Source organism: Nerophis lumbriciformis, linkage group LG37, assembly GCF_033978685.3.
Source record: "Nerophis lumbriciformis linkage group LG37, RoL_Nlum_v2.1, whole genome shotgun sequence".
NCBI classification, from domain to species: Eukaryota; Metazoa; Chordata; class Actinopteri; order Syngnathiformes; family Syngnathidae; genus Nerophis; species Nerophis lumbriciformis.
Window position 1 is genome coordinate 8,281,186 of NC_084584.2, and position 14,774 is coordinate 8,295,959.

At 33.1% G+C, this 14,774-nt stretch overlaps 1 protein-coding gene across 1 annotated transcript; it reads left to right on the forward strand.

Annotated features, from left to right (window-relative positions):
• Positions 1 to 606: 606 nt before the first annotated feature.
• LOC133577419 (regulator of G-protein signaling 5-like) lies at positions 607 to 6,445 on the forward strand. Its single transcript, XM_061931232.2, has 5 exons — positions 607 to 698; positions 754 to 837; positions 913 to 974; positions 5,658 to 5,821; positions 5,887 to 6,445. The coding sequence occupies exons 1-5, from the start codon at positions 655 to 657 to the stop codon at positions 6,094 to 6,096; spliced, it is 564 nt and encodes a 187-aa protein (XP_061787216.1). The 5' UTR covers positions 607 to 654; the 3' UTR covers positions 6,097 to 6,445.
• Positions 6,446 to 14,774: the final 8,329 nt, after the last annotated feature.

Here is a 14,774-nt window from a genome sequence, read left to right on the forward strand (position 1 = left end):
TGTGGACAAGAAACAAAAACCCTTACTGCGACACGAAGGAACTATGACATGAGCAGAGTGAAACAAAAGTAGACAGAGCTACAACGACAACTATTAAGACAGGTAGTAGTGACAGTGACAGTGACAATGACAATAATCCAGCAGTGACTGGAGGGTAGGGCGGGTATAAATAGCAGCTGGCTGATTGACACCAGGTGTGGCCAGGTGCCAATCAGCCACAGCTGAGGGGACACGGAACTCAGGGAGACAAACAGGAAACAGAACCAAAACAAGAGCGCTGACAGGAAACACTACACACACACAGAGGAAAAACTAAAACACAACCAAACTGTCAGGGGCAAGCCTGGGAGTTGAAATGGTTGTTGTACATCACAGAATGTTCCGCACTGGCAGAAGATGACAGTGAAGATGAGAGTCCTCCCTTCCTGACGGTGGAACAATTAGAGAAAACTGCATCCAGACTCCATGTGAGGACGTCTCCTCAGACTCCATGTGCTGAAGTCTCTGCTGCTGGCTGCTGATTGGCTGAGATGTGTGATGTCAGCCGGGGGCCGGCCTATAAAAAGCTTCTAGCCCCCACACGGACGTCACAGAAGCATCCACAGGAGTACTGCAGAGTCCACCACACCACACCACACCACACCACGTCTCACCATGTGCAGAGGACTTGATCTGCTGCCCATCACCTGCTTGGAGAGGTGAGTCCTCCTCCTCCTTCTCCTCCTCCTCCATCTGACAGGTGTGTGTTCTCAGGGCCAAGGAGCTGAAGGCTCTGTTCGGGAGTCTCCTGCAGAAGTCGGACCAGGTGCAGCCCAGGAGGAGCCAGCAGAGTCCCAGGTGAGACCCGCTCCCCCCCCCCCCTTCTTAAGTCCAAACATGGAGGATCTCATCTTCTTGCTCTTCTTCTGGCAGCTTCCACGTGGACGAGCGCCCGCAATGGAAGGAGTCCTTCCACAAAATGCTCTGCAGTCCCAGTAAGTCAACCTTGCTTGTTGGACTCTCAACACCACTTTTTGTGTGCCTTTGAGCAAGTTGGTCCAATAAACACGTGTCAGCAAAATGAGCTTGTTAAAAAATTGAAGTATATAAAGTTATTTTATTTGGGGGTCCTGCAGTAGATGTAGATGATCTATATCTGCTGTGCACATGGACTTTAGTGTGGGATGCTCTCTCCATAATAACATTAGAAACACCCATAAATAAATACATTTTGTCAACTAATTTTATTATTATTTTTTAAACTACATCAAATTATGCCAACATCAAATAAAAACGTGTGAGCAAAAATGAGCTCGTTAAAAAAAATTAAAGTAAACCTAGTTTGTATTTTGGACTCTGATTTAACTGATTATTTTAATTCCTTGGAACATTCATTCATTTACAACATGTACAGTTTCTCTTTGCAACATGTTCGAAAAGGAGTAGGAAGAAGCAGATCTTATTTAATACTGACCCTTTAATTGCTATTTGTAGACAATTTAACAAAAAATTACTAAAAATTACCAAAAAAATGACTAAATTTTTTTTTTTTATTACAAAAAAAAAAATTAAAAATTAAAAAAATGTTTTACTTTTTTTTTTTTTTTTTTAAACAATTTAAAAAAAATTTACTAAAGAATTACCAAAACAAAAAATATTTTCATCTTAATTGTTGACGAAGTACACAGAACAATAATTATGATGAACATCTTGAACCCTTTTTTTATGCATTTAATATTTGTTTACTTATTTATTTATTATCTATTTGTTCACTGTTCTGTTACAGAGAACAAAGGAATGGGATTAAAATAGCTACGGTGTTTGTTTGTTTTTAAATCTACATCAAATTATGCCAACATCAAATTAAAACGTGTGAGCAAAAATTAGCTCGTTAAAAAAAAATTAAAGTAAACCTAGTTTGTATTTTGGACTCTGATTTAACTGATTATTTTAATTACTTGGAGCATTCATTCATTTACAACATGTACAGTTTCTCTTTGCAACATGTTCGAAAAGGAGTAGGAAGAAGCAGATCTTATTTAATACTGACCCTTTAATTGCTATTTGTAGACAATTTACTAAAAAATGACAAAAAAATGACTAAAAAATGACAAACATAATTACACAAAAAATGACAAAAAAAAACCTTAAATAATTACCAAACCAAAAAATATTTTCACCTTAATTGTTGACAAAGTACACAGAACAATAATTATGATGAACATCTTGAATATTATGTATTTAATATTTGTTGACTTACTCTTATTTATTTTAATTTTAATTTTTATTTTATTTTATTTAAAAAAAATATACATCAAAATATGCCGACAACTTCATCAAATAAAAACATTTGAGCAAAAATGAGCTTGTTTGAAAAAATAAATAAAGTAAACCTAGTTTGTATTTTGGACACTGATTTAACTGATTATTTTAATTACTTGGAACATTCATTCATTTACAACATGTACAGTTTCTCTTTGCAACATGTTCGAACAGGAGTAGGAAGAAGCAGATCGTATTTAATACTGACCCTTTAATTGCTATTTGTAGACAATTTACTAAAAAATGACTAAAAAATGACTAAAAAATGACAAACATAATCACACAAAAAATGGCTAAAAAATTACTTAAAAAATTACCAAACCAAAAGATATTTTCACCTTAATTGTTGACAAAGTACACAGAACAATAATTATGATGAACATCTTGAATATTATGTATTTAATATTTGTTGACTTACTATTATTTATTTTAATTTTAATTTTTATTTTATTTTATTTAAAAAAAATATACATCAAAATATGCCGACAACTTCATCAAATAAAAACATTTGAGCAAAAATGAGCTTGTTTGAAAAAATAAATAAAGTAAACCTAGTTTGTATTTTGTACACTGATTTAACTGATTATTTTAATTGCTTGGAACATTCATTCATTTACAACATGTACAGTTTCTCTTTGCAACATGTTCGAAAAGGAGTAGGAAGAAGCAGATCTTATTTAATACTGACCCTTTAATTGCTATTTGTAGACAATTTACTAAAAAATGACAAAAAAAAAGACAAACATAATTACAAAAAAAATGACTAAAAAATGACTTAAAAAATTACCAAACCAAAAAATATTTTCATCTTAATTGTTGAAAAAGTACACAGAACAATAATTATGATGAACATCTTGAACCCTTTTTTTATGCATTTAATATTTGTTGACTTACTATTATGTATTATTTATTTCTTTTTTTTAATCTACATCAAATTATGCCGACAACCTCATCAAATAAAAACGTGTCCGCAAAATGAACTTGTTTAAAAAATAATAATAAAGTAAACCTAGTTTGTATTTTGGACTCTGATTTAACTGATTATTTTAATTACTTGGAACATTCATTCATTTACAACATGTACAGTTTCTCTTTGCAACATGTTCGAAAAGGAGTAGGAAGAAGCAGATCTTATTTAATACTGACCCTTTAATTGCTATTTGTAGACAATTTACTAAAAAATGACCAAAAAAAATGACAAACATAATTACAAAAAAATGACTAAAAAATTACTTAAAAAATTACCAAACCAAAAAATATTTTCATCTTAATTGTTGACAAAGTACACAGAACAATAATTATGATGAACATCTTGAACCCTTTTTTTATGCATTTAATATTTGTTGACTTACTATTATGTATTTATTTTTATTTTTTTTAATCTACATCAAATTATGCCGACAACCTCATCAAATAAAAACGTGTCAGCAAAAATGAGCTTGTTTGAAAAAATAAATAAAGTAAACCTAGTTTGTATTTTGTACACTGATTTAACTGATTATTTTAATTACTTGGAACATTCATTCATTTACAACATGTACAGTTTCTCTTTGCAACATGTTCGAAAAGGAGTAGGAAGAAGCAGATCTTATTTAATACTGACCCTTTAATTGCTATTTGTAGACAATTTACTAAAAAATGACAAAAAAAAATGACAAACATAATTACAAAAAAATGACTAAAAAATGACTTAAAAAATTACCAAACCAAAAAATATTTTCATCTTAATTGTTGAAAAAGTACACAGAACAATAATTATGATGAACATCTTGAACCCTTTTTTTATGCATTTAATATTTGTTGACTTACTATTATGTATTTATTTTTATTTTTTTTTAATCTACATCAAATTATGCCGACAACCTCATCAAATAAAAACGTGTCCGCAAAATGAACTTGTTTAAAAAAAAATAATAAAGTAAACCTAGTTTGTATTTTGGACTCTTATTTAACTGATTATTTTAATTACTTGGAACATTCATTCATTTACAACATGTACAGTTTCTCTTTGCAACATGTTCGAACAGGAGTAGGAAGAAGCAGATCGTATTTAATACTGACCCTTTAATTGCTATTTGTAGACAATTTACTAAAAAATGACAAAAAAAAATGACAAACATAATTACAAAAAAAATGACTAAAAAATGACTTAAAAAATTACCAAACCAAAAAATATTTTCATCTTAATTGTTGAAAAAGTACACAGAACAATAATTATGATGAACATCTTGAACCCTTTTTTTATGTATTTAATATTTGTTGACTTACTATTATGTAGTTTTTTTTTTGTTTTTTTTAATCTACATCAAATTATGCCGACAACCTCATCAAATAAAAACGTTTGAGCAAAAATGAGCTCGTTTGAAAAAATAAATAAAGTAAACCAAGTTCGCATTTTGGACACTGATTTAACTGATTATTTTAATTACTTGGAACATTCATTCATTTACAACATGTACAGTTTCTCTTTGCAACATGTTCGAAACGGAGTAGGAAGAAGCAGATCTTATTTAATACTGACCCTTTAATTGCTATTTGTAGACAATTTAACAAAAAATTACCAAAAAAATTACTAAAATATTACTAACAAATTACTAACAATTTTTTTTTAAATTACAAAAAAATTACTAAAGAATTACCAAATCAAAAAATATTTTCATCTTAATTGTTGACAAAGTACACAGAACAATAATTGTGATGAACATCTTGAACCCTTTTTTTATGTATTTAATATTTGTTTACTTACTATTATTTATGTATTATCTATTTGTTCACTGTTCTGTTACAGAGAACAAGGGAATGGGATTAAAATAGCTACGGTGTGAAAAGGAGTAGGATAAAATCAACTCTGCTTCTGCTTACTCCTTTTCATGCAATTAAACAAGTGTGAATATGTGATGCATGACATTGTATGTTCCACATAAACTGAAACTGAAACTATAACTGAAATATTCTAAAGACAAATAATAAAAAAATAATAAAAATTTATGCTGACCACTTAATTGAATGAAAAATGTGTGTATAAAAATGTGGTTTATTAAAAAAAAAAATTCAGTTTAAAAAAAATGCAAGTGCAGAAAAGTGCCGCGTCATGTGACTTTAAAGTCATTGGCTGCTTGTGAGACATGATGGACGGCTTCAGTCTTCATTTACATGTTGTCAACTTTCCTGCACTGATCTTTTCATAGGTTGCATTTTTATGAACCAAAACAAAAAAATTAGCAGGCGTCTTGACTGGTAGGCGACCAAAAATACTCGGTATGGCCCAAAAGGATCTGGAGGAAGTAGCTTAGGAGGGTTAGGGTGACCCAGAATGTGCCAACTAGATGCTAACTGCAACCACTTGGTCTTCCTAGACGGGTTGTGCCTATTCCGAGCCTTCCTGGTGTCGGAGTTCAGCGAGGAGAACATCGCCTTCTACTTGGCGTGTGAGGACTACAAGACCACCAAGCCCTCCAAGATGTCCGCCAAGGCCAGGAGGATCTACGAGGAGTTCATCAGCACGGACGCTCCCCGGGAGGTACGACCAGATCGCTTGTTTTGTGGGCTCAGGCGCCGGATCGTTGACTCCTTGTCCTTGAACAGGTCAACCTGGACCACGTGACCAAAGCCCTCATCCAGGAGAGCGTGGAGCGTCCCGCTCGGACGTGTTTCGACCTGGCCCAAGCCAAGATCTACACCCTGATGGAGAAGGACTGCTACCCTCGTTTCCTCAAGTCCTTGGCCCAGCAGAGCGGACCGGAGCGCCTGGGCAAATCCATCAGGATCTGCCCGGCCAGCGGCAGGCAGAACTGAGCCGGTCTCAGACAGGAACTTGACGACGCCACAAATATACTCGCAGTCCAGGAGACCTGCTGGAGGTGGCAGGGCCCCAGTCCCGGTTGAAGGACCCGAGTCCCGGCTGAAGGACCCGAATCCCGGCTGAAGGACCCGAGTCCCGGCTGAAGGACTCGAGTCCCGGCTGAAGGACCCGAGTCCCGGCTGAAGGACCCGAGTCCTGGCTGAAGGACCCGAGTCCCAGCTGAAGGACTGTAAGCTGTGAGTCCAGACGGACTGATGGTTGGGAACAGAAGCACCATGTTGTGACTAAGAGAGTCTTTATTTATTTCATCTTTTTTACTGTAAATGTGTATTTATATCAAGGAAATAATATTGCTTTTTTATTTATTGATTTGTCAAATAAATGTGTCAAATAAAAGACCAAAGAAGGGAGAGTGACATTCTTGGGATGGAAGGTAGTAATGTACTCCATTACATGTACTCCAATACATGTACTCCAATACATGCACTCCATTACATGTACTCCATTACATGCACTCCATTAAATGTACTCCATTACATGTACTCCATTACATGTACTCCATTACATGTACTCCAATACATGTACTCCATTACATGTACTCCATTACATGTACTCCAATACATGCACTCCATTACATGTACTCCATTACATGCACTCCATTACATGTACTCCATTACATGTACTCCATTACATGTACTCCATTACATGTACTCCAATACATGTACTCCATTACATGTACTCCATTACATGTACTCCAATACATGCACTCCATTACATTTAATCATTACATGTAGGCCTACTCATTACACGTACTCTATTACATGTACTCCAATACATGTACTTCATTACATGTACTCCATTACATGTACTCCATTAAATGTATTCCATTACATGTACTATAATACACGTACTCCATTACATATACTCCATTAAATTTACTCCATTACATGTAGTCCATTACATGTGCTCCATTACATTTACTCCATTACATGTACTCCATTACATGTACTCCATTACATGTGCTCCATTACATTTACTCCATTACATGTACTCCATTACATGTACTCCATTACATTTACTCCATTACATGTACTCCATTACATTTACTCCATTACATGTACTCCATTACATTTACTACATTACATTTACTCCATTACATGTACTCCATTACATTTAGTTCATTATGTATATAGGTATATAAAAGTATATACAGTATAGGTATATATATATATATATATATATATATATATATATATATATATATATATATATATATATATATATATATATATATATATATATATATATATATATATATATATATATATATATATACATATATATATATATATATATATATATATATATATATACATATATATATATATATATATATATATATATATATATATATACGTATATATATATATATATATATATATATATATATATACGTATATAGGTATATAAAAGTATATACAGTATAGGTATATAGGTATAGGTATATATGTATATAGGTATATAAAAGTATATACAGTATAGGTATGTATATAGGTATATACAGTATAGGTATATATATAGGTATACATATATATAGGTATATAAAAGTATATACAGTATAGGTATATAGGTATAGGTATATATGTATATAGGTATATAAAAGTATATACAGTATAGGTATATAAGTATATGTATATAGGTATATAAAAGTATATACAGTAAAGGTATATATATAGGTATATATGTATATAGGTATATACAGTATAGGTATATATATATATATATATATATATATAGGTATATATGTATATAAAAGTATATACAGTATAGGTATTTATATAGGTATATATGTATATAGGTATATACAGTATAGGTATACATATATATGGGTATATATGTATATACTGTAGGTATATAAAAATATATACAGTATAGGTATATTTTTCTTGCCCTGATGTGGCTTGTGCAGCCCTTTGAGACACTTGTGATTTAAGGCTATATAAGTAAACTTTGACTGATTGATTGATTGATTGATTGATATATAAAGGTACATATGTATAAAGGTATATAAAAATATATGCAATATATACATATATATATATATATATATATATATATATACATCAAGCAAGAATGGGAAAGAATTCCACCTGAGAAGCTTCAAAAATGTGTCTCCTCAGTTCCCAAACCTTTACTGAGTGTTGTTAAAAGGAAAGGCCATGTAACACAGTGGTTATTTGCAAAAAAAAATAAAGTTTTTATGAGTTTGAACATCAAATATGTTGTCTTTGTAGCATATTCAACTGAATATGGCTTGAAAAGGATTTGCAAATCATTGTATTCCGTTTATATTTACATCTAACACCATTTCCCAACTCATATGGAAACGGGGTTTGTATATATATATATATATATATATATATATATATATATATATATATATATACGCTGTAGACATAAGTCACGTAATGAGGCAGCTTGTGTTTTCTCCAACGTGCAGCAGTCCTGGCCTGACTCAGTGCCCCCTTCATCCCTCACCTCCCACGCAGGCAGACTGCAAAGGTGTGCAAACAATCAGGCCCCCAGGAGGCGGCGACACGGCCATTAAATAACACGCGGGCGGAACATGGTCGCCCTCTTGGCGGCTCCATGGACACGCTGCAGTGATGAAGATGGAGTGACTTGTTTTTCACCCTGGAGGCCTCCACCTCCACTTACTTATTCTGAACTGTCACATGCGCTGCTGGTATAGTATAGTATAGTATAGTATAGTATAGTATAGTATAGTATAGTGGTACTAATAAATCATCAATGTACCTTTTTCCAATTTTTTTTTTTTTTTTAACGGGCATGACGGCGGAGCATGTTGGGCAGCGCACACACACAGAGTACTTACAAGCAGACACAGTGTGTAGACAGAAAAGGAAGAATGGACGCATTTTGGTGTCAAAAGTCAAGATAAAGGTGAAGTTATAACACTGAAACACCCTCAGGAAGAGCTGCTTTAACACATGGCTAACATCCCTCCGCAGTGTTTTAGCTACTTCTAAATCACTAATCCTGGCCTCCATGGTGATAAATAAAGTGAGTTTCTCACAAGTAGCATTATCACTGGAGGACGAGGAATAGCTAACATTTGTTGTTACAATAAAGACAATAATGATATTTTTTAGTAGAATGTAGAAGGTTCCATTTTAAAACATAATGACTGTTCTTTTTTTCTCTCTCTCACCTTAGAAAGTAGAGAATGTCAAGCTGAGACGTTCCAGCATCAAGAACATACTCAGGAACATTCTGAGAATCACTTTGTGTCAAGCATATAACACCTTTTTTTTATTTTTTTTTATTTTTTTTAAATAGGCTGATTTTGCTAAATTTTGGCGTACATTGAAACACGTGCAAACTTGACGACTCACGTAAAACTGATCTACTGAGAAAATAGTCGAATAAAATGGAATCCATTGAAGGGTTGGACTTCATGTACATGCGCAACTTGGGCAGGTGAAGAGAACACTCACCATAGTATTAAGAGGAGATGCAAATGCACCGTATTTTATGTACTATAGAGTGCACCGGGATATACATTTTAGAATAAAACATATTTTTCCACATATTAGTCGCACCGGACTATAAGACACAGATATATATGTTGTGAAATTAGTTATTTACACAGAAATATTCTGTAAATATTTATTTACATACTTTAATTGTTTCCAAATGAAGCAATGTAGTATCTGTTAGTCTACCAAATAACAAGTTTCCCCCCCCACCCCCCGTTTGTTGGAAGACTCCCGTTATTTTCAGACTACAAAGTACACCGGTGTATAAGCCGCACCCACTCAATTCTACAAGAAAACCTTTTTGTCTCCATATACTAGCCCCGCCGGACTATAAGCCGCAGATATATATACGTTGTGAAATGAGTTATTTACACAGAAATATTCTGTAAATGTTTATCTACATACCTTAATTGTTTCCAAATGAAGCAATGTAGTATCTGTTAGTCTACAAAAAAACATGGTCCCCCCCACCCCCCATTTGGTGGAAAATTACCGTATTTTCCAGACTACAAAGCGCACCAGTATATAAACCACACCCACTAAATTTGACAAGAAAATACATTTTTCTCCATATATTAGTCGCACCGGACTATAAGTGGCAGATATATACGTTGTGAAATTAGTTATTTACACAGAAATATTCTGTAAATGGTTATTTACATACCTTAATTGTTTCCAAATGAAGCAATGTAGTATCTGTTAGTCTACAAAATAACATGTTTCCTCCCCATTTGGTGGAAAATTACCATATTTTCCAGACTACAAAGCGCACCGGTATATAAGCCGCACCCACTAGATTTTGCAAGAAAAACATTTGTTCTCTATATATTAGTCGCACCGGACTATAAGCTACGGATATATATGTTTGGAAATGAGTTATTTACACAGAGCTATTGTATAAATGTTTATTTATATACCTTAATTGTTTCCAAATGAAGCAATGTAGTATCTGTTAGTCTATAAAATAACATGTTTCCTCACCATTTGGTGGAAAATTACCATATTTTCCAGACTACAAGGCACACCGGCATATAAGCCGCACCCACTAGATTTTACAAGAAAAACATTTGTTCTCTATATATTAGTCGCACCGGACTATAAGCTACAGATATATATGCTTAGAAATGAGTTATTTACACAGAACTATTGTATAAATGTTTATTTATATACCTTAATTGTTTCCAAATGAAGCAATGTATTATCTGTTAGTCTACAAAATAACAAGTCCCCCCCCCCCCCCGTTTGTTGGAAGACTCCCGTTATTTTCAGACTACAAAGTACACCGGTGTATAAGCCGCACCCACTCAATTCTACAAGAAAACCTTTTTGTCTCCATATATTAGTCGCACGGGACTATAAGTCACAGATATATACCTTGTGAAATTAGTTATTTAAACAGAAATATTCTGTAAATGTTTATTCACATACCTTAATTGTTTCCAAATGAAGCAATGTAGTATCTGTTAGTCTATAAAATAACATGTGTACTCCCCATTTGGTGGAAAATTACCGTATTTTCCAGACTACAAAGTGCACCGGTATATAAACCACACCCACTACATTTTACAAGAAAAACATTTGTTCGGACGATAAGCTACATATATATATACGTTTAGAAATGAGTTATTTACACAGAACTATTGTATATGTACTTCACTGTGAAATCTACCAATAAAAGTTTCAATCAATCAAAAAAAAACGGTGTATAAACCGCACCCACTCAATTTTACAAGAAAACCTTTTTGTCTCCATATACTAGCCCCGCCGGACTATAAGCCGCAGATATATATAGGTTGTGAAATGAGTTATTTACACAGAAATATTCTGTAAATGTTTATCTACATACCTTAATTGTTTCCAAATGAAGCAATGTAGTATCTGTTAGTCTACAAAATAACATGTTTCCTCCCCATTTGGTGGAAAATTACCATATTTTCCAGACTACAAAGCGCACCGTTATATAAGCCGCACCCACTAGATTTTACAAGAAAAACATTAGTTCTCTATATATTAGTCGCACCGGACTATTAGCCACAGATATATACGTTGTGAAATTAGTTATTTACACAGAACTATTGTATAAATGTTTATTTATATACCTTAAATGTTTCCAAATGAAGCAATGTAGTATCTGTTAGTCTACAAAATAACAAGTTTCCCCCCCGTTTGTTGTAAGACTCCCGTTATTTTCAATTTACAAAGTACACCGTTGTATAAGCCGCACACCCACTAAAGTTGTTCACCATATATTAGTCGCACCAGACTATAAGTGGCAGATATATACGTTGTGAAATTAGTTATTTACACAGAAGTATTCTGTAAATGTTTATTTACATACCTTAATTGTTTCCAAATGAAGCAATGTAGTATCTGTTAGTCTATAAAATAACATGTTTCCTCCCCATTTGGTGGAAAATTACCATATTTTCCAGACTTCCATGCGCACCGGTATATAAGCCGCACCCACTACATTTTACAAGAAAAACATTTGTCCGGACAATAAGCTACATCTATACATGTTTAGAAATGAGTTATTTACACAGAACTATTGTATATGTACTTCACTGTGAAATCTACTAATAAAAGTTTCAATCAATCAAAAAAAAACGGTGTATAAACCGCACCCACTCAATTTTACAAGAAAACCTTTTTGTCTCCATATATTAGTCGCACCGGACTATAAGTCACAGATATATACCTCGTGAAATGAGTTATTTACACAGAAATATTCTGTAAATGTTTATTTACATACCGTAATTGTTTCCAAATGAAGCAATGTAGTATCTGTTAGTCTATAAAGTAACATGTTCCCCCCCCATTTAGTGGAAAATTACCATATTTTCCAGACTACAAGGCGCACCGGTATATAAGCCGCACCCACTAGATTTTACAAGAAAAACATTTGTTCTCTATATATTAGTCGCACCGGACTATAAGCTACAGATATATATGTTTAGAAATGAGTTATTTACAAAGAACTATTGTATAAATGTTTATTTATATACCTTAATTGTTTCCAAATGAAGCAATGTAGTATCTGTTAGTCTACAAAATAACATGTATTTCTTTCTACCCATTTGGTGGAAGATTGCCGTATTTTCCAGACTACAAAGCGCACCGGTATATAAGCCCCACCCACTAAATTTTACAAGAAAACCTTTTTGTCTCCATATATTAGTCGCATCGGACTATAAGTCACAGATATATACCTTGTGAAATGAGTTATTTACACAGAAATATTCTGTAAATGTTTATTTACATACCTTAATTGTTTCCAAATGAAGCAATGTAGTATCTGTTAGTCTACAAAATAACATGTTTTTCTTTCTCCCCATTTGGTGGAAGATTGCCGTATTTTACAGACTACAAAGCGCACCGGTATATAAGCCGCACCCACTAAATTTTACAAGAAAACCTTTTTGTCTCCATATATTAGTCGCATCGGACTATAAGCCGCAGATATATACGTTGTGAAATGAGTTGTTTACACAGAAATATTCTGTAAATGTTTATCTACATACCTTAATTGTTTCCAAATGAAGCAATGTAGTATCTGTTAGTCTACAAAATAACATGTTTCCTCCCCATTTGGTGGAAAATTACCATATTTTCCAGACTACAAAGCGCACCGGTATATAAGCCGCACCCACTAGATTTTACAAGAAAAACATTTGTTCTCTATATATTAGTCGCACCGGACTATAAGCTACAGATATATACGTTGTGAAATGAGTTATTTACACAGAACTATTGTATAAATGTTTATTTATATACCTTAATTGTTTCCAAATGAAGCAATGTAGTATCTGTTAGTCTACAAAATAACAAGTTTCCCCCCCCCACCCCCGTTTGTTGGAAGACTCCCGTTATTTTCAGACTACAAAGTACACCGTTGTATAAGCCGCACACCCACTAAAGTTGTTCTCCATATATTAGTCGCACCAGACTATAAGTGGCAGATATATACGTTGTGAAATGAGTTATTTACACAGAAGTATTCTGTAAATGTTTATTTACATACCTTAATTGTTTCCAAATGAAGCAATGTAGTATCTGTTAGTCTATAAAATAACATGTGTACTCCCCATTTGGTGGAAAATTACCGTATTTTCCAGACTACAAAGTGCACCGGTATATAAGCCACACCCACTACATTTTACAAGAAAAACATTTGTTCGGACGATAAGCTACATATATATACGTTTAGAAATGAGTTATTTACACAGAACTATTGTATATGTACTTCACTGTGAAATCTACTAATAAAAGTTTCAATCAATCAAAAAAAAACGGTGTATAAACCGCACCCACTCAATTTTACAAGAAAACCTTTTTGTCTCCATATATTAGTCGCACCGGACTATAAGTCACAGATATATATGTTGTAAAATTAGTTATTTACACAGAAATATTCTGTAAATATTTATTTACATACTTTAATTGTTTCCAAATGAAGCAATGTAGTATCTGTTAGTCTATAAAATAACATGTGTACTCCCCATTTGGTGGAAAATTACCGTATTTTCCAGACTACAAAGTGCACCGGTATATAAGCCACACCCACTAGATTTTACAAGAAAAACATTTGTTCGGACGATAAGCTACATATATATACGTTTAGAAATGAGTTATTTACACAGAACTATTGTATATGTACTTCACTGTGAAATCTACTAATAAAAGTTTCAATCAATCAAAAAAAAACGGTGTATAAACCGCACACACTCAATTTTACAAGAAAACCTTTTTGTCTCCATATATTAGTCGCACCGGACTATAAGTCACAGATATATACCTTGTGAAATGAGTTATTTACACAGAAATATTCTGTAAATGTTTATTTACATACCTTAATTGTTTCCAAATGAAGCAATGTAGTATCTGTTAGTCTACAAAATAACATGTTTTCCTTTCTCCCCATTTGGTGGAAGATTGCCGTATTTTACAGACTACAAAGCGCACCGTTATATAAGCCACACCCACTACATTTTACAAGAAAACCTTTTTGTCTCCATATATTAGTCGCACCGGACTATAAATCACAGATATATATGTTGTGAAATGAGTTATTTACACAGAAATATTCTGTAAATGTTTATTTACATACTTTA

What these genes read in the sequence shown, in the direction of transcription:
- LOC133577419 (XM_061931232.2), top strand. Translation starts at nt 655, where the DNA reads ATGTGCAGAGGACTTGATCTGCTGCCCATCACCTGCTTGGAGAG. An exon ending in CCCATCACCTGCTTGGAGAG is followed by an intron (nt 699 to 753) that starts GTGAGTCCTCCT and finishes GTGTGTTCTCAG; the next exon opens with GGCCAAGGAGCTGAAGGCTC. An exon ending in CAAAATGCTCTGCAGTCCCA is followed by an intron (nt 975 to 5,657) that starts GTAAGTCAACCT and finishes TGGTCTTCCTAG; the next exon opens with ACGGGTTGTGCCTATTCCGA.